The following is a 14,399-nucleotide window of genomic DNA, read 5'->3' on the forward strand; positions in this document are numbered from 1 at the left end:
GAGCGGGAGCCGACCCCAGAGTACAGCCAGGAAGGCTGTGTGTTAGAGGCAGCGGTGTGGCTGCAGAGAGTCGCAGGAGCGACGAAGAGAGAGAAGAGTACAGCCAGGAAGGCTGTGTGTTAGAGGCAGCGGTGTGGCTGCAGAGAGTCGCAGGAGCGACAAAGAGAGAGAGACAGCACGAGTCTGTCAGAGCGCTGCGGAGTAAGCAAGAGCGAGAAGAGCAGCAGCGATTACAGCCAAGGGGGCTGAGAGTGAGTAACAGCAGCGGAGCTGCTGTGGGGCTGCAAGAGCGACAAAGAACAGCAGCGGGGCTGCTGATGGTGACTGGAGTGACATCGGAACCAGCACTGAGAGAATAAGAGAGACAGCCGTGTGGGAATGCAGTACGGACCAAATAAAGGACACTGAGCCAGAGATCGTGGTCAAGTCTTTTATTACACATACACAATTGAAAACTCTGCATCGTGCGCTTTCAGATCCGCGTCTGCGTCCGTCAGGAACGCTCCTCCGATATTATGAAGCCACTGGGCGCCATGCACTTTGACATCGCCTCGATTGGCAACTCATTTCGTTAGAACTGATTTTTGTGGTTATTGTGTTTGTCCTTCCCCCGCACCTCCGATTAGCACGGTTTGCTACGTACGGTGCCAAAGAAGTCCAACATGCATGCAACACATACATGTGGTTTGCCCCGGCGTCTTTCTGTGCGGGAAAATGAACGAGCGCTTAGAAGTGGCGCAAGACGCTAATTGTGTACGTGCGGTGTAAAGTATCCTCGTATTTATGAACAACGACAACACTTTGAATTACCAATTAAAAATGGTTGACGATGTGAAATATAACGTTAGCACTCTGGATGCCAAACTAATTTTGAAAAATAATATTACACTCCTTAATGATAACACTCAACGTCTCCTTTGTAGCCGCCTAGAAATCTTCAGCGGATTCTTTTTATACCCCCAAAAAGGCACCGTTAGCAATCTTTCCATGTACTGGCTTTTTGGCTGTAACCTTGTGAGTTGAAATTTAGAAATTAATTCAAAAAGAAGAGCTCCTTATTACATTTCCCGTCGTCGGCGAATTACTCGATGCCACTGAAACGCTGCCCCATTGTGGCGTGAGAATGACGGTGGGTTTTCATTATTATTATATTTTTTTGTGTGAACAACGTATCCTTGACACCGAAGTGCAAATTGCTGCTCGTCTCGATCAAACTCGCAACTGACGACAGTGGCCAAAACATCGCTAAACAATGCCCACAAAGCAACGCAGCGTAGCGTGCGTGGCGGTGTGGTGGGATGCTGTCATCTTTTTATATTCTTAGGTTTTTTCGGTAAAGTCACGTAGGTAAAAAATTAAAATTAATACAAGTAAAATAAAAATCACGAAGTTTCGGAGGCAACACAAGCTGTCATCTGCCAATGGATTAACAACGCTTGTAAATTACTCTTACGATTAAATTATTATCCTTGGCACCAATTGCGACCAACATAAAACAAAAAAACCCTTATCTTATTGTGATTTATTTTGAGAATAAAATAAGTAATTAGACATTCATACCTATGTGCAGCTGCTTCCCGTGTCGTCTCCAAATAGTATTTACAATTAGCGATTTTAAAGTAAATATGACACGTAACCTTTATAATGAGGTCAGAGCCAACAGAGACCAGGAGTTGTGTTAATAATGTCAAAGCAATATTACATAACATCAAATCCCAGGACACGCTATGTCAGGAAGAGCTAGAGTCTGTTTATAGTAGTGTAATGTATAGTAGTGTAGTGTATAGTGTAGTGTATAGTGTAGTGTATAGTGTAGTGAATAGTGTAGTGTATAGTGTAGTGTATAGTGTAGTGTATAGTGTAGTAGTGTATAGTGTAATGTATAGTGTAGTGTATAGTGTAGTGTATAGTGTAGTAGTGTATAGTGTAGTAGTGTATAGTGTAGTGTATAGTGTAGTAGTGTATAGTGTAGTAGTGTATAGTGTAGTGTATAGTGTAGTGTATAGTGTAGTGTATAGTGTAGTGTATAGTGTAGTAGTGCTGAGTCTGTCGCCAGGGAAAGGGAGGTCTGCACCGCCACTACTCAACACGCTGCTGTAGTGTATAGTAAAGTAGTGTATAGTGTAGTGTATAGTGTAGTGAATAGTGTAGTGTATAGTGTAGTGTATAGTGTAGTGTATAGTGTAGTGTATAGTGTAGTAGTGCTGAGTCTGTCGCCAAGGAAAGGGAGGTCTGCACCGCCACGACTCAACACGCTGCTGTAGTGTATAGTGTAGTAGTGTATAGTGTAGTGTATAGTGTAGTAGTGTATAGTGTAGTGTATAGTGTAGTGTATAATGTAGTATATAGTGTAGTGTATAGTGTAGTGTATAGTGTAGTAGTGTATAGTGTAGTAGTGTATAGTGTAGTATATAGTGTAGTGTATAGTGTAGTAGTGCTGAGTCTGTCGCCAGGGAAAGGGAGGTCTGCACCGCCACTACTCAACACGCTGCTGTAGTGTATAGTGTAGTGTATAGTGTAGTTTATAGTGTAGTGTATAGTGTAGTGGTGCTGAGTCTGTCGCCAGGGAAAGGGAGGTCTACACCACCACGACTCAACACGCTGCCGCCGCGACCGTCACCAAGGCAAGCGGACTAAGAAACGAACGAACGGATCCCGATCGTGCTATCTCATGAAGCAAGTGGCATCATTATTGTACAAAAAAAACAATATAGCTATGAACTAAGCACCATCAATTCACCAGATGTCAGATCTCTGAAGCTGGAAGGGTTCGAGTCTGTTATTATGAAAACTGCCTCAAAATAACGGATGTTATATTAGCCGTGAGGTGATAAAGAAATGGCAGTACAGCCAATGGATTCTTGAATCTATCCGTGTGGAGCTTTGAATGGTATCCCCTCATATGCATGCGCCCTGGGTAAATAAAAGGCATCATAATCATCACCACATAAAACATTGCCAGAGCTTAAATCTGTAATATAATTATCTTTTTCCCCGCACGTCCAATTAGCAGGCGAAATAAGTTCAACATACATACATGTATTAAGTGTGAGGAAATATTTTTACAAGATTAATTTGTATTTCAGTATTCTTCAGATCATCAAAAGAGGCTTTGTAATGTGCACGAATATTGTATTTGAAGTGCTGTACTTGTCATTGATCTAACTCTTATTTATCTCACAGGAAGACGTGGCTCTTCATGTTAAAACACCACGTTTGATGTGTGCGTAGGCCATAGGTACGCCACCTGCCTTTCACACGCATGGGCAACGAACAGTGCCAATAAACCTTACGATTCCATAAGGAAGGTTTTCATTAGGCCATTCCATCACCATTCAATTAGTGGAAAATATAAAATAAGTAGAGCCTTGCTATCCCTCTCGTGCGGCCGAGTGCTACCGGATGAAAATGACCAGATTACTGTTGACAACACAATTAGGCGTGTTGGGTGGCTTGTAATGGCATCCTAAATTGGCTGGTTGTCAGGCTGCATTGTTTAAAAGAGTCCGTCTCCAATGCACATTTTTTTTCTTTTGCAGCAAAGCGAAATAAAATACAAAAAAGACAGCCGTGGCCGTAGCTGACATTTCCATTGCATAAAAATTACAAGCACCGGGGATAAAATGCTTTGGAAATCATAAAATGTAAATTGCCTTTTAATTATTCAGCACGCGCTGTTGATAGAGGGCTCTGCATTTTCTGGTTCGCTGTATAATAAGGTTATTATCATCGCCGTCAGATATTCTCACCGTTGTAATCCACGCCCGTCACTCTCGTGGGTGTTGGAGCATTGCACGGCGAGGTGCCCCCACCGTTTGCTTCATGGATGTTGATTCCCTTATTTTGTGGTTCTCAGGGCTTTTCGTCGGTGCAGCCAGGGGAGCGGAATATACAACAATTTTTTTCCGAGTATCGGTATTGGCAACTAAAGAAAGCAGTGGCTTGCCTTCTGAGTGTGCACCACACCCCCGACTGCTACCACGTTAAAAATGTCCTAATTTTTGTTTAACAGCACCAGGTGTTTTCAAGATTCACGGAATGTTTCGATTTAAAGCTTTCGTGACTACAGGGATTCATCTTCTTGGTTCTTTCGGTAAAGTCACGTAGAAGGGAAGTAATAAAATAATAAAAATAAAACATAAAATAATTCTCACGACGCTTCGGCCACAACGCAAGCAGCCGTCCTCAGGTGAAAACCAGGTCTGTCGGGGAGACAGCGTCTGAATGAAACAGCATATATGCTCCAAGCTCGTGTGCTGTTTCATTCAGACGCTGTCTCCCCGACAGACCTGGTTTTCACCTGAGGACGGCTGCTTGCGTTGTGGCCGAAACGTCGTGAGAATTATTTTATGTTTAATTTTTATTATTTTATTACTTCCCTTCTACGTGACTTTACCGAAAGAACCAAGAAGATTCACGGAATGCTTGAGCACTTTCCTCCAAGACTACATCCGTCGGACCTTTTTTTTTTGTTCCTTACGTCTCATGCACATACTTTCTTTTACCAGAAATGCGTGCGAGCTGACTGGAGGAGACACGTGATCCAGTGTTTGATAAGTGCTCCGTTATTAAATAACGGAGGTCTGGAGATGCTGCCAAACGTCCCTGGCCCAACTTCTCCCCCGCATCATTATCTTTCTCTCCAGGGTTCATTATCAGCCTTGTACTATTCACCCCTCATAGCGATTCCTAGAATTGCAATAATACAGGCTTCTCGATTTGATTCAAGGACTCCGTTCTTTTTGTTCGTCACCACCTCGTTTTCAAATGGGCTATGTTGCATTTCATTTGTAGTTTTGTTCACTGCTATAGGCTGAATGTAGGATTAGTTGATGCTCGTATATTTAATCTTGATTTGAAGCTTTCGTGACTGCAGGAATCCATACTCTTTGGTTCTTTCGGTAAAGTCACGTAGGTAGAAAAAAAAATAGATCACGACGTTTCGATCGCAACACAAGCAATCGTCATCAGGTGGGACAACCACAGCAGGAAAAAAAACTGCTGCATTAGGCCCCTGAAGTAGTATATTTACTTGCGGTTGTCGCGAGTCCTAACCGCGTGAGCGATTCTCATGCACGATACGTCTCGCGTGTCGTGAAGGTGACATTTTAATTTAACAGCTTCTTCTTTGGTTCTTTTCGGTTAAGTCACGTCTAAAAATAAAATAATAAATCAAAATAAAACAACACATTACGACGTTTCGATTGCAACACAAGCAATCATCATCAGGCATAAAAGAAATAGCAACAAAAATCTAACTAGAAAACTATAGACCGACATACAAGCAGACAGACATCACAACGGCACACATAGAGAGGAGTATACAGGCACACGAAAATTAAATAACCTAGTAAAATATTGAAATGTGATGTAATACAACACAGAGAGTCGGTTAACACACAATTAACGCATGGCCTGGTTGACTACGTGTTTCAAAATTTGCTAAGTTAGAATTTTAAGTGTGAGCAACAAATATCTAACTAGAAAACTATAGACAGACATACAAGCAGATAGACGCGACTTAACCGAAAAAGAACCAAAGAATAATTCCTGCAGTCACGAAAGCTCCCAAATTAAGATTTAACAGCTTCTTCCTACTTTTGCTTATTCGTGAACGAGTCACTCAGAAGTGGCCCATAGGAAATGATACATATGATTCACTCTCATCTGCCCTTAGCCACATCCGAGGGAGTTGCCGGACGTGGTCTCCGGAAGCACCAAATCCACCCTGATAATCCACCCTGATAATCCACCCGGTTTCCCCACACGTCAGGCGAAGGAGCCAGAACCAGCAATTCTAGATTTGAAGCTTTCGAGACTGCAAGGATTCATATTCTTGGGGTTTTTCGGTAAAGTCACGTAGGTAAAACAATTTAAACTAAAATTAATTTACTTTTATTAATTTTAGTTTTACATTTTTTACCTACGTGATAGAACCAGCAAGCCAATCCGCACACTTGATCCACCTTTGATTTGCACATAACCGCATGGACGGCTTAATAATTTACTCGGATAATTATGGCTCGTAAAATGTGCCAAGTGTAAGAGATGTATCACTGTAACACAGGGGACGTGTCAAAGGTTATTGTCACAGCTACATTTCATCAACCGGTGCCATTGATTTTCTCCTAAGTCAGAGCAGAAATTGGTACCATCTAATGCGGCAAAACTCGAGTAGTACCGCTAAGTTTATGAGGCTAATGAGTTATTTTTTTATAAGCTGCTCATTTTAAATGCTTCTCACGCAGTCCACTGTTTAGTGGCCACGTAAAGAAATTCGACCCACTCACGTGACACCACTTCAGGTGGTGCCAACGAATGAAATATCACGTCTCAGCTCATCGACGACTTGATGTGGTATAATCCTGACACTTATACTACAAGTGATGACACACACGCGGCTGCAAAGCTGGAACAATGCACTTCCCATAAGAAAGTTTTTTTTTTGGGTTAGATCGCGTAAGTATGTGTCGTAACCCTCCACCACCCGACACAGCCAGTAAGGTTTGCCACGTAAACGACGCGCCAATGAGTTACCACTTCAGCCCACCGGTGTGTTGCAGAGTAAATGAATACGACGTTTCGCTGGTAATTACACCCAGCATCGTCAAATAATGAACTGCCCGATGCTCGAATTACGACAAATTTAGATTGAAAACTCATTTCTTTCCAAATACTTTATGTGCGTAGTGTGTTGTCCTTCCCCCACACCACCCGGTTAGCACGGTGGGCTACGTACGGTGCGAACGAAGTTCAACTTACATACAACATGTATGCATTGTACGGCATTAGCAGCAGTCCACCACAGGCTAATGCTGTGCATTAAAGGCAGCGATGATTGCTGGTAGATGTGCGCCCACTGCTGGGATTTCTGATTTGTGTGAGCGATGTAAACAATGCGCTGGGGCACGGATTCATACGAATTGGAGATATTGTGGTCGTCAATGTATTTCCTGACATACTCTTAGTTCTTTCGGTAAAGTCACGTAGGTAAAAAATGAAATTAATAAAAATAAAACAATAAAAATCATTGTTTTATTTTTATTATTCTATTAATTTCATTTTTTACCTACGTGACTTTACCGAAAGAACTAAGAGTATGAATCCTTGCAGTCACGAAAGCTTCAAATCTAGAATTTCCTGACATGTTTGTGAAAAGCAACACCTGTTTCCTTGAAATTAAATAGATTGAACTTTGCAGGGGGAAAAAATGCCATTGGACAACATTATTGTTTGCAAACAAACACGTTTTGTCCGGTCAAAAAATTCCCGTGTTTAAAGATAAAAAAAAACAGTTCCGCCAAAAGATGAAGTCATGCTAAACGTGCAAACAGTACTTTAGAAGATAAACATTTTAAAGATTGTATGTTTTATTTGGATCTACCGTGGTGTAATGATGATGTTGTGGTCTAATGGTTAGCACACTCATTACCTGTCAACCCAAACGGTTCGCCCGTATTCTCGTCCAGGGAAATTGAGTTTTCAGGTCTATACGGCGTACAGCCGTTTCGATACGGGCAACGACAACAAAAACAATCATACGACTAAATAAAAAAAAGTCGTGGGACATGCTTTTTTTTGCTTCTACTGTAGATATTAGCGATCCCCTGTATCAGCCGGATACAAGACGCTCTCGGTACAGATAGTACACGCAATCAATACACTTCCACATCCGAATTTCCAGACACAAGCCACGCCACAGCGCAGCGACGATGGGCAGCGTTACCTGCTGCGGCGAAATGAGCGACGCCGACAGACTGACATTTGAAAGAGCGCGGTCATGCATTCGTATGTGTTTCTCCCTTGTGATGGGACTGTCGGATGAACGTTGGGATGTATAAGCGACACGGGGTGACCAGTAAGGGGTGAATTGGCCTGTAATATAAAGGTAGGGCACCGATAAGGGGTCGACATGTATGTAGTGGTGAGTGTAGTAGTGGTGATTGTCTATTTGTTTGTGTTTCTCCCTTGTGATGGGACTTTGTCGGATGAACGTTGAGATTTATAAGGGCACGAGGTGACCAGTAAGGTCTGAATTGGTCTGCAATAAGGCAGGGCACCGATAAGGTGTTGACAGGTACGCAAACTGGACTTGCAATCGAAAAGGTCGCCGGTTATATTCGATCTCCAGGCGCGGCGGTTGAAACGATGGGTGCAGGTTTCTTAAATCCTCTCGGTCATTTCACCGGCAGGTCGCGTGCGCTGGGGTCAAGTGTGAGTACCGCCACCTTTTCAAAAACGTCTGGTCAGCGTGCAACAGCACTGAAGTCTCAATACTTGACACCCTGTGCATATCCTCTCTTGGTTCTTTCGGTAAAGTCACGTAGAAGGGAAATAATAAAAATAAAACATAATAAAATAATTCTCACGACGTTTCGGCCACAACGCAAGCAGCCGTCCTCAGGTGAAGAACAGGTCTGTCGGACAGTGTCTGAATGAACATCACCAGGCTTGGAAGCGTATATTTAAGCTGGGTTGGAGGGGGAAGAGCGCCTTGACAAAGGAATTTGCATATCAAGAGGAATTTAGCACATTTATGGGAAATGACCCTGTGCAGATCCTCTCTTGGGCTTCCTGCAGTGTAGGCCGCCTGTCCCCCTCTTCAAAGCTCAACGCGTGAGTCACACCGGCCGGTTTTCAGCTGCATCACCTGAGCACGCGATAGCTACGCCACTCACATATGTTCATTATTGTGAAAAAAATGTTGCAACATATAAAAATGTACTTCTCCGCAATGTCATTGCTGTTCTTGGTTCTTTCGGTAAAGTCACGTAGAAGGGAAACAATACATAATAAAAATATAAAGCTTGTGTTGCAGTCGAAACGTCGTGAGAATTTAGTTTTATATTTTTATTATTTTATTGTTTTCCTTCTACGTGACTCTACCGAAATAACCAAGAATATTAATCCCTGCAGTCACGAAAGCTTTAAATCAAAACTTTAATGTCATTGATGTTTAAATAAAACGCAACCGGGCACACGATCCGAAGCGGGCGCCTCCTAGTGGCCACGCGGAGCGTTGCGTCGCGTGGTCTTGTGACTTGCAGGGCCCACTCAGCATGGCTTCCCAGTGACGTGTGGGTCACGTGCGCGCGTTCGGCCCGCCACGTGCCCGATTGTGTCGTCACGGGTTCTCGTGTTGCATCGATGGAACCAGGACATTAATTTCCACGTATTCGGTGTTTTTGCCCGATACATTTGTGTCACACCGACACATCCGCGATTGTATATGAAGGAGAGTTATTAAAGGTGGACCGGGATACAAATATGAACTACAAGTTGAAGTGCGTTTTAGAAACCTCAACTTGTTAATGGAAGGCAAGATAACGATATACTTGAAGCAAAATGTGTGTAATCTGTGCTTAGTTCCTGCTATAAAATGGATCAGAAACGTAGACATTCACCATTATTGTGTTATTTGTATTCATGCATGGGCCCATCTTATGAGGTTTCCAAAAGCAGCGGCTTCTCACTTCTAAACGGCCCACAGACAATATTTATCCATCCACTACCTGTACATGCATCTTGGCCACTCATTGGTCAATCAAAGGGAATATGATCAACTCGACAACTTTTTATTTTACCGTGCTTTTCCAAAACATATTTTTTTGTTTCTCGCCAATGTATCGACACACAGCAGTAATGAATTGTAAACATTTGCTCATGTTTATTAAAAGAATAAACGTGGGTTTAACCTGTATGCATATGTGTATATCACGTCATCGGCTGGCAAGTCAGCCCCCATTGTTAGTGCCTCTGATTAGTATTTACGCACAATTATAAAACACATGCACACCATGTATATGTATTTGGGGCCAATATGTTTCTTTATAATTGGAGTTAGTGTACTCAGAGTTAACTTATAACTTTAATTTCGTAAGCATGCCATAAAACACGTGCTTATTAGAGGTGGAACAGTTAATCATTAGCCACAAAGAAATATCCTTCCACCTTTCCCACTGGAGACCAACACGTCACTCAATCGGCCTAGGTCTCTCGTCAAACAAACTGTGCAGTGTACGTACTACGATCAAGTTCAACAACAAAAAAATACAACCAGATATCAGTAAACATTCTGAAATTCCCAGGCAGTCTGGGCAGGGGGGGGGCATACAAACCCAAAATCGGACAGAATGAAGGGGAGTCAGAAACCAAAGACCTGCCGGGAGATTGGGGCAGAATAACTTCGGGAACAATCCAATCCAACCCCCGTGGCGTTTCGATGAGTTGTCACGAGTCTGGGTTGCGATCACAAATATGTTTATTTGTACATCGGGGTAAATGTAGTGGCCACTTAGTGGCTGCTGTGGTCCCATACGACATATCAACATACGAACATTGCTCTGATGCGTGTATCGTGAGCTTATAAATTGATGTGAATGGATGAATTATTACACCTCCGACAATTAGCGACGCATTTTATTTTCATTTCATCTGTAAACTTGTAAAACTGATCACCGATATTTAAACCATCTGTATATGTAGTATACACAATATGTATTTATATTTGAAAAACAAAACAGCTATTATTTATTTACAGTTGGCATGCCAGCACGTGTGTCTGTTTGGAGACGTGCAGCTTCAATGGAATGTGCTACCATGAACACACAGGCCTCAGGCCTCCACTAATGTCACACTGGCACTCGGCATCTACCCATGCGTACACGGCGTTGTTTACATCTCATATCATAGACACGTGGCCACTTGTCAAGAAAAGCATGAGCAGCATACTTTTGACTAAATATAAATGCCTAACGTGGAGATGGGAATTCCTTTTTCTACAGATAAGTTTACGTTTTTGTGTTGAGTTTATGTATTTAGAAAATGCTCCAGATACAAGTTAAAGTTTTGATTTTCATCCTAATGATTTCTTACCTGGTTACAATCAACACAAACATGCGTTGTTTTGATCTTATCATTATGTAATTGGGTGCTAAATGTAACATATTGAAGTGTCTACCGCAATACTGGCACTTGTGCTCATTTCCTCTTAGAATTGTTCTTCATAAAAAATAAACAAATTGCTTCACTGTATCTAAATCACACAAAATCACTTGCATCATTTACTCAATAGAACTGACACGAGAATTTAAATAAGGCAACATTCTAAACGACAATTGTGCATGTCGGAGATATTCGTGAATAAATACAAAGATGACAATGTATCTGTTCTGCTCGTATTCATCGTAAACAACTTGGAGAAAACCCTCCCAAGGCTCTGTACTGTCCTCTCCCCATCTACAACACGTTCAGCACAACCTGCCACTCTCCCCATCCAATTGTTGGAGGATGCGTAGGGGAGATTAAATATCGTGGCATATTTCGTCACAATCATCTTTAGCGCTGAGCTCTCCGATGATGTAAGCAATCGAATACGGTGCCGATCATTGGTCCGATTTACTCGACAGATTGGAGTGCACGAACGAAAATAGTCTCACCTCAGCTTCCACGCGTGCTCCCGGACAGAGGTGATGGGCTGCGCTTGGTGACGCAATGCCGTCATCGGCCGCGTCACGTTCGCTGCGGCTCGTAGGGAGGCGGCGGGGGGGGGGGCATATTCCCAGCGGTGGCGGCGGCCACCGTTTTTAAACGGGGGGGCCGGTCAAACGACCACAAAATAGTCAGCTATAACCGCCCGTCGATCGAGTCACTTCTTGATCGACCGACGGTTATCATCGCGCCAGCCTCCAATCGCCTTTACGAAAAGCCTTTGTGCAGCGCCCTGTTCTTGGCCTGTGTGAACCTCCCCACGAAAACCTCTCCGAAGCTGGGGTGCACCAGGTACTGGTAGGTTTTAATGTTGGCGGCGGGCGGCGCGGAGCGGGCGACCGGGTGCGCCTGCTCGTGCCGCGGCACCAGCGGGGCCAGGTACTGCGACGAGCGGCGCACGTAGTCGACCAAGCGCTCGTACTGCTGCTCCGACAGCTTCTCCTGCCCGCACAGCTCCGCTTGCTGCTGCTGCTGAAGCAGCACACGCACGCGCACACACTAAAGATGAAGATTCCTCTCGTTTGGTCTTCAGGCTTGTAACGAGCTAAATACTCGTCGAGAGCATTTGCTGGCCCGTGGAGCCGCCATAATGGTACACAATGTGTTTGTTGTGGGCAGCAACAAACCTGGCCACTTTTGCAAACAAACATCATCCAGCAACAAAACTGACACTTTTTTTTACAAGGAGTCATGTTTGCATAGACCACAATACCTGCAGCCATAATGCAAACAAAAAATATAACTCTGATAATATATGCACTGTCCTTGAAGTTGATTGGTCCACACCCGAGACAGCTTTCCTTAGAGCCTAGTCTCTCATGGGTTGGACCAGATGACGCCAAAAGGCGCACAAAAAAAACCAACAATTATCATATTTTTTACTGGCAAATGAGGTTCCAATGATGAAACATCATCCAATTACAAATATATCTCATTTAGTCTTAAGGATTGTAATAGCAACGGCTCGTCATTGTCAGCCATGATCAACCCAGTGTTGGATGAAGGCCTCCCCAACCTGGCGATAAACCACCAACGGTCAAGCGATTCTACAATCCAACCAGCACCGGCACACGAGGTGATATCAACGTGCCATCTCTGCAGTGGAGTGACCTCTTTGGGAACGTTCCTTCCTTTGGCTGCCATCGAGATGTTATTCTAGATTTGAAGCTTTCGTGACTGCAAGGATTCATATTTAGGTTTTTCGGTAAAGTCACGTAGGTAAAAAATTAAAATTAATAAAAGTAAAATAAAATAAAAATATAAATTATTTTATTTTAATTTTATTTTACTTTTATTAATTTCAATTTTAATAAAAGTAAAATAAAATACAAATTATTTTATTTTTATTTTATTTTACATTTATTAATTTTAATTTTTTACCTACGTGACTTTACCGGAAAAAAAATTATTTTAATTTTTCTTTTATTAATTTTAATTTTTTACCTACGTGACTTTACCGAAAAACCTAAGAATATGTTATTCTCGCTCACAAGCCATCACTCTTTTCTTGAGAAATGTTCTGCCAAAGCCCACTTTGCTGAACAGTCAAAATGATGACTTTGACCTGGAATCCATTCGTGACTATTTATCTCACAGCGCAACTCCAGCACGCCCCTTTCCATACTTCTTTGCGCAGTCTTAAGCTTTTGCTTAATTTCTTAATCAGTTACATCATGGGACCTCCTTTGCCAGTACCAAAATATACTAATAGGGTTTTTCCCCTTTTTTATCAGAGTATTGTTTTTTGTTTGCATTTGACTCCAAGTATTGTGGTTAATGTAAGCATGATTCCTTGCAAAAGGTGTCAGTTTTGTTGCCAGAAAAAAGGGGACAACCCTATTAGTATATTCTTAATCAGTGTCCATGTTTCTGATCCACCTGTGATAGTGGGTAATATGCACTCAATGATATGGTGCTTTGCAGGTGATCAAATATTCAGGCTGGCAAGGGAAGCAATGTCGTGGTGTGAACCATTGATTACGCCCTGCCACTTATGTTTATAACTCTCATCAGGTGTTCCCGTAAGGCCAAATTGACGTTGAGCAATTTCAGCGCAGATCCAGATAGCGTTTCCCCGCTCACTTTGTGCAGAGTTGGGATTCAATCCCAGGTCACCGTGACTTTCATAACGGTGCATCACATCACTAACACAACTTCCCACGCGGGGAAGAAAAAAAAAGCTCGGATACACCGTAAATTCTTACAGACTGTTGGGGCAAGCGTTGCTTCCTGTTACTTTAATCCGGCACCTCGATGTAAAACACAAGTGGCAGGTGGGTAGAAAAACGTGATGAAAAAAAAAAATACTCCTCCAATCGATTTGTTAATTTGTATTTTGGGCTTTTGAGTCTGTGCTCAGCAACGTTTAAAAGCATTATGCTTCTAATAGTGCTGCTTGTTGCTGGCAGGTTGCCGTTTTGAGTCCGTGCACAGCCAGCATGGTTAAAAATAAAAGACGCCTTCAATAGTGCAAACACAAAAACACAGTTGTTAAGATGTTCAAACAACACCTGGACACCTATTGCAAGGCATCAAGTCTGCATTAACAGACTTGTGGTGAAACACGCAAACACATTTGTTAATGTGTTTGCATTGCCTTTGAAAGTGATTGGCCTGTACACCAGAGACATCCTCTTTCATGGGGTTGTCTCACCGGGGCTATCGAGCAAAGGCCACCAAAAGGTGAACTGTATAAGGACGACGCAAACGCCAAAGCATCAACAGCTTTGGTTAAGCCTCTTCTTTGTTATCTCCCTATATAGAAAAAGCAAAGTTGTAATTATGTGTGTCTGTTCAAATTGTTTAGCATACTTCCCGACATGCAACAAACTTGAAATTTGCCATGTGGGTACTTTCCAGACTGTACACCATGCAAAAGTTATAAAAATAGACTTTTTTTCGGGGGGGGG

General features: G+C 42.7%; 1 protein-coding gene across 4 annotated transcripts in view; it reads right to left on the reverse strand.

Annotated features, from left to right (window-relative positions):
• Positions 1-9,554: 9,554 nt before the first annotated feature.
• VPS13B (vacuolar protein sorting 13 homolog B) overlaps positions 9,555-14,399 on the reverse strand; it is a 298,548-nt gene continuing 293,703 nt past the window's right edge. For all 4 annotated transcript variants that reach the window (XM_078593678.1, XM_078593679.1, XM_078593677.1 and 1 more), the window contains exon 62: positions 9,555-11,961. In XM_078593678.1, the coding sequence (XP_078449804.1) occupies positions 11,698-11,961 (264 nt within the window). In that variant the 3' untranslated portion in view covers positions 9,555-11,697. The remainder of the gene's footprint in view (positions 11,962-14,399) is intronic.

Source organism: Lampetra planeri, chromosome 4, assembly GCF_965212315.1.
Source record: "Lampetra planeri chromosome 4, kcLamPlan1.2.h2, whole genome shotgun sequence".
NCBI lineage: Eukaryota > Metazoa > Chordata > Hyperoartia > Petromyzontiformes > Petromyzontidae > Lampetra > Lampetra planeri.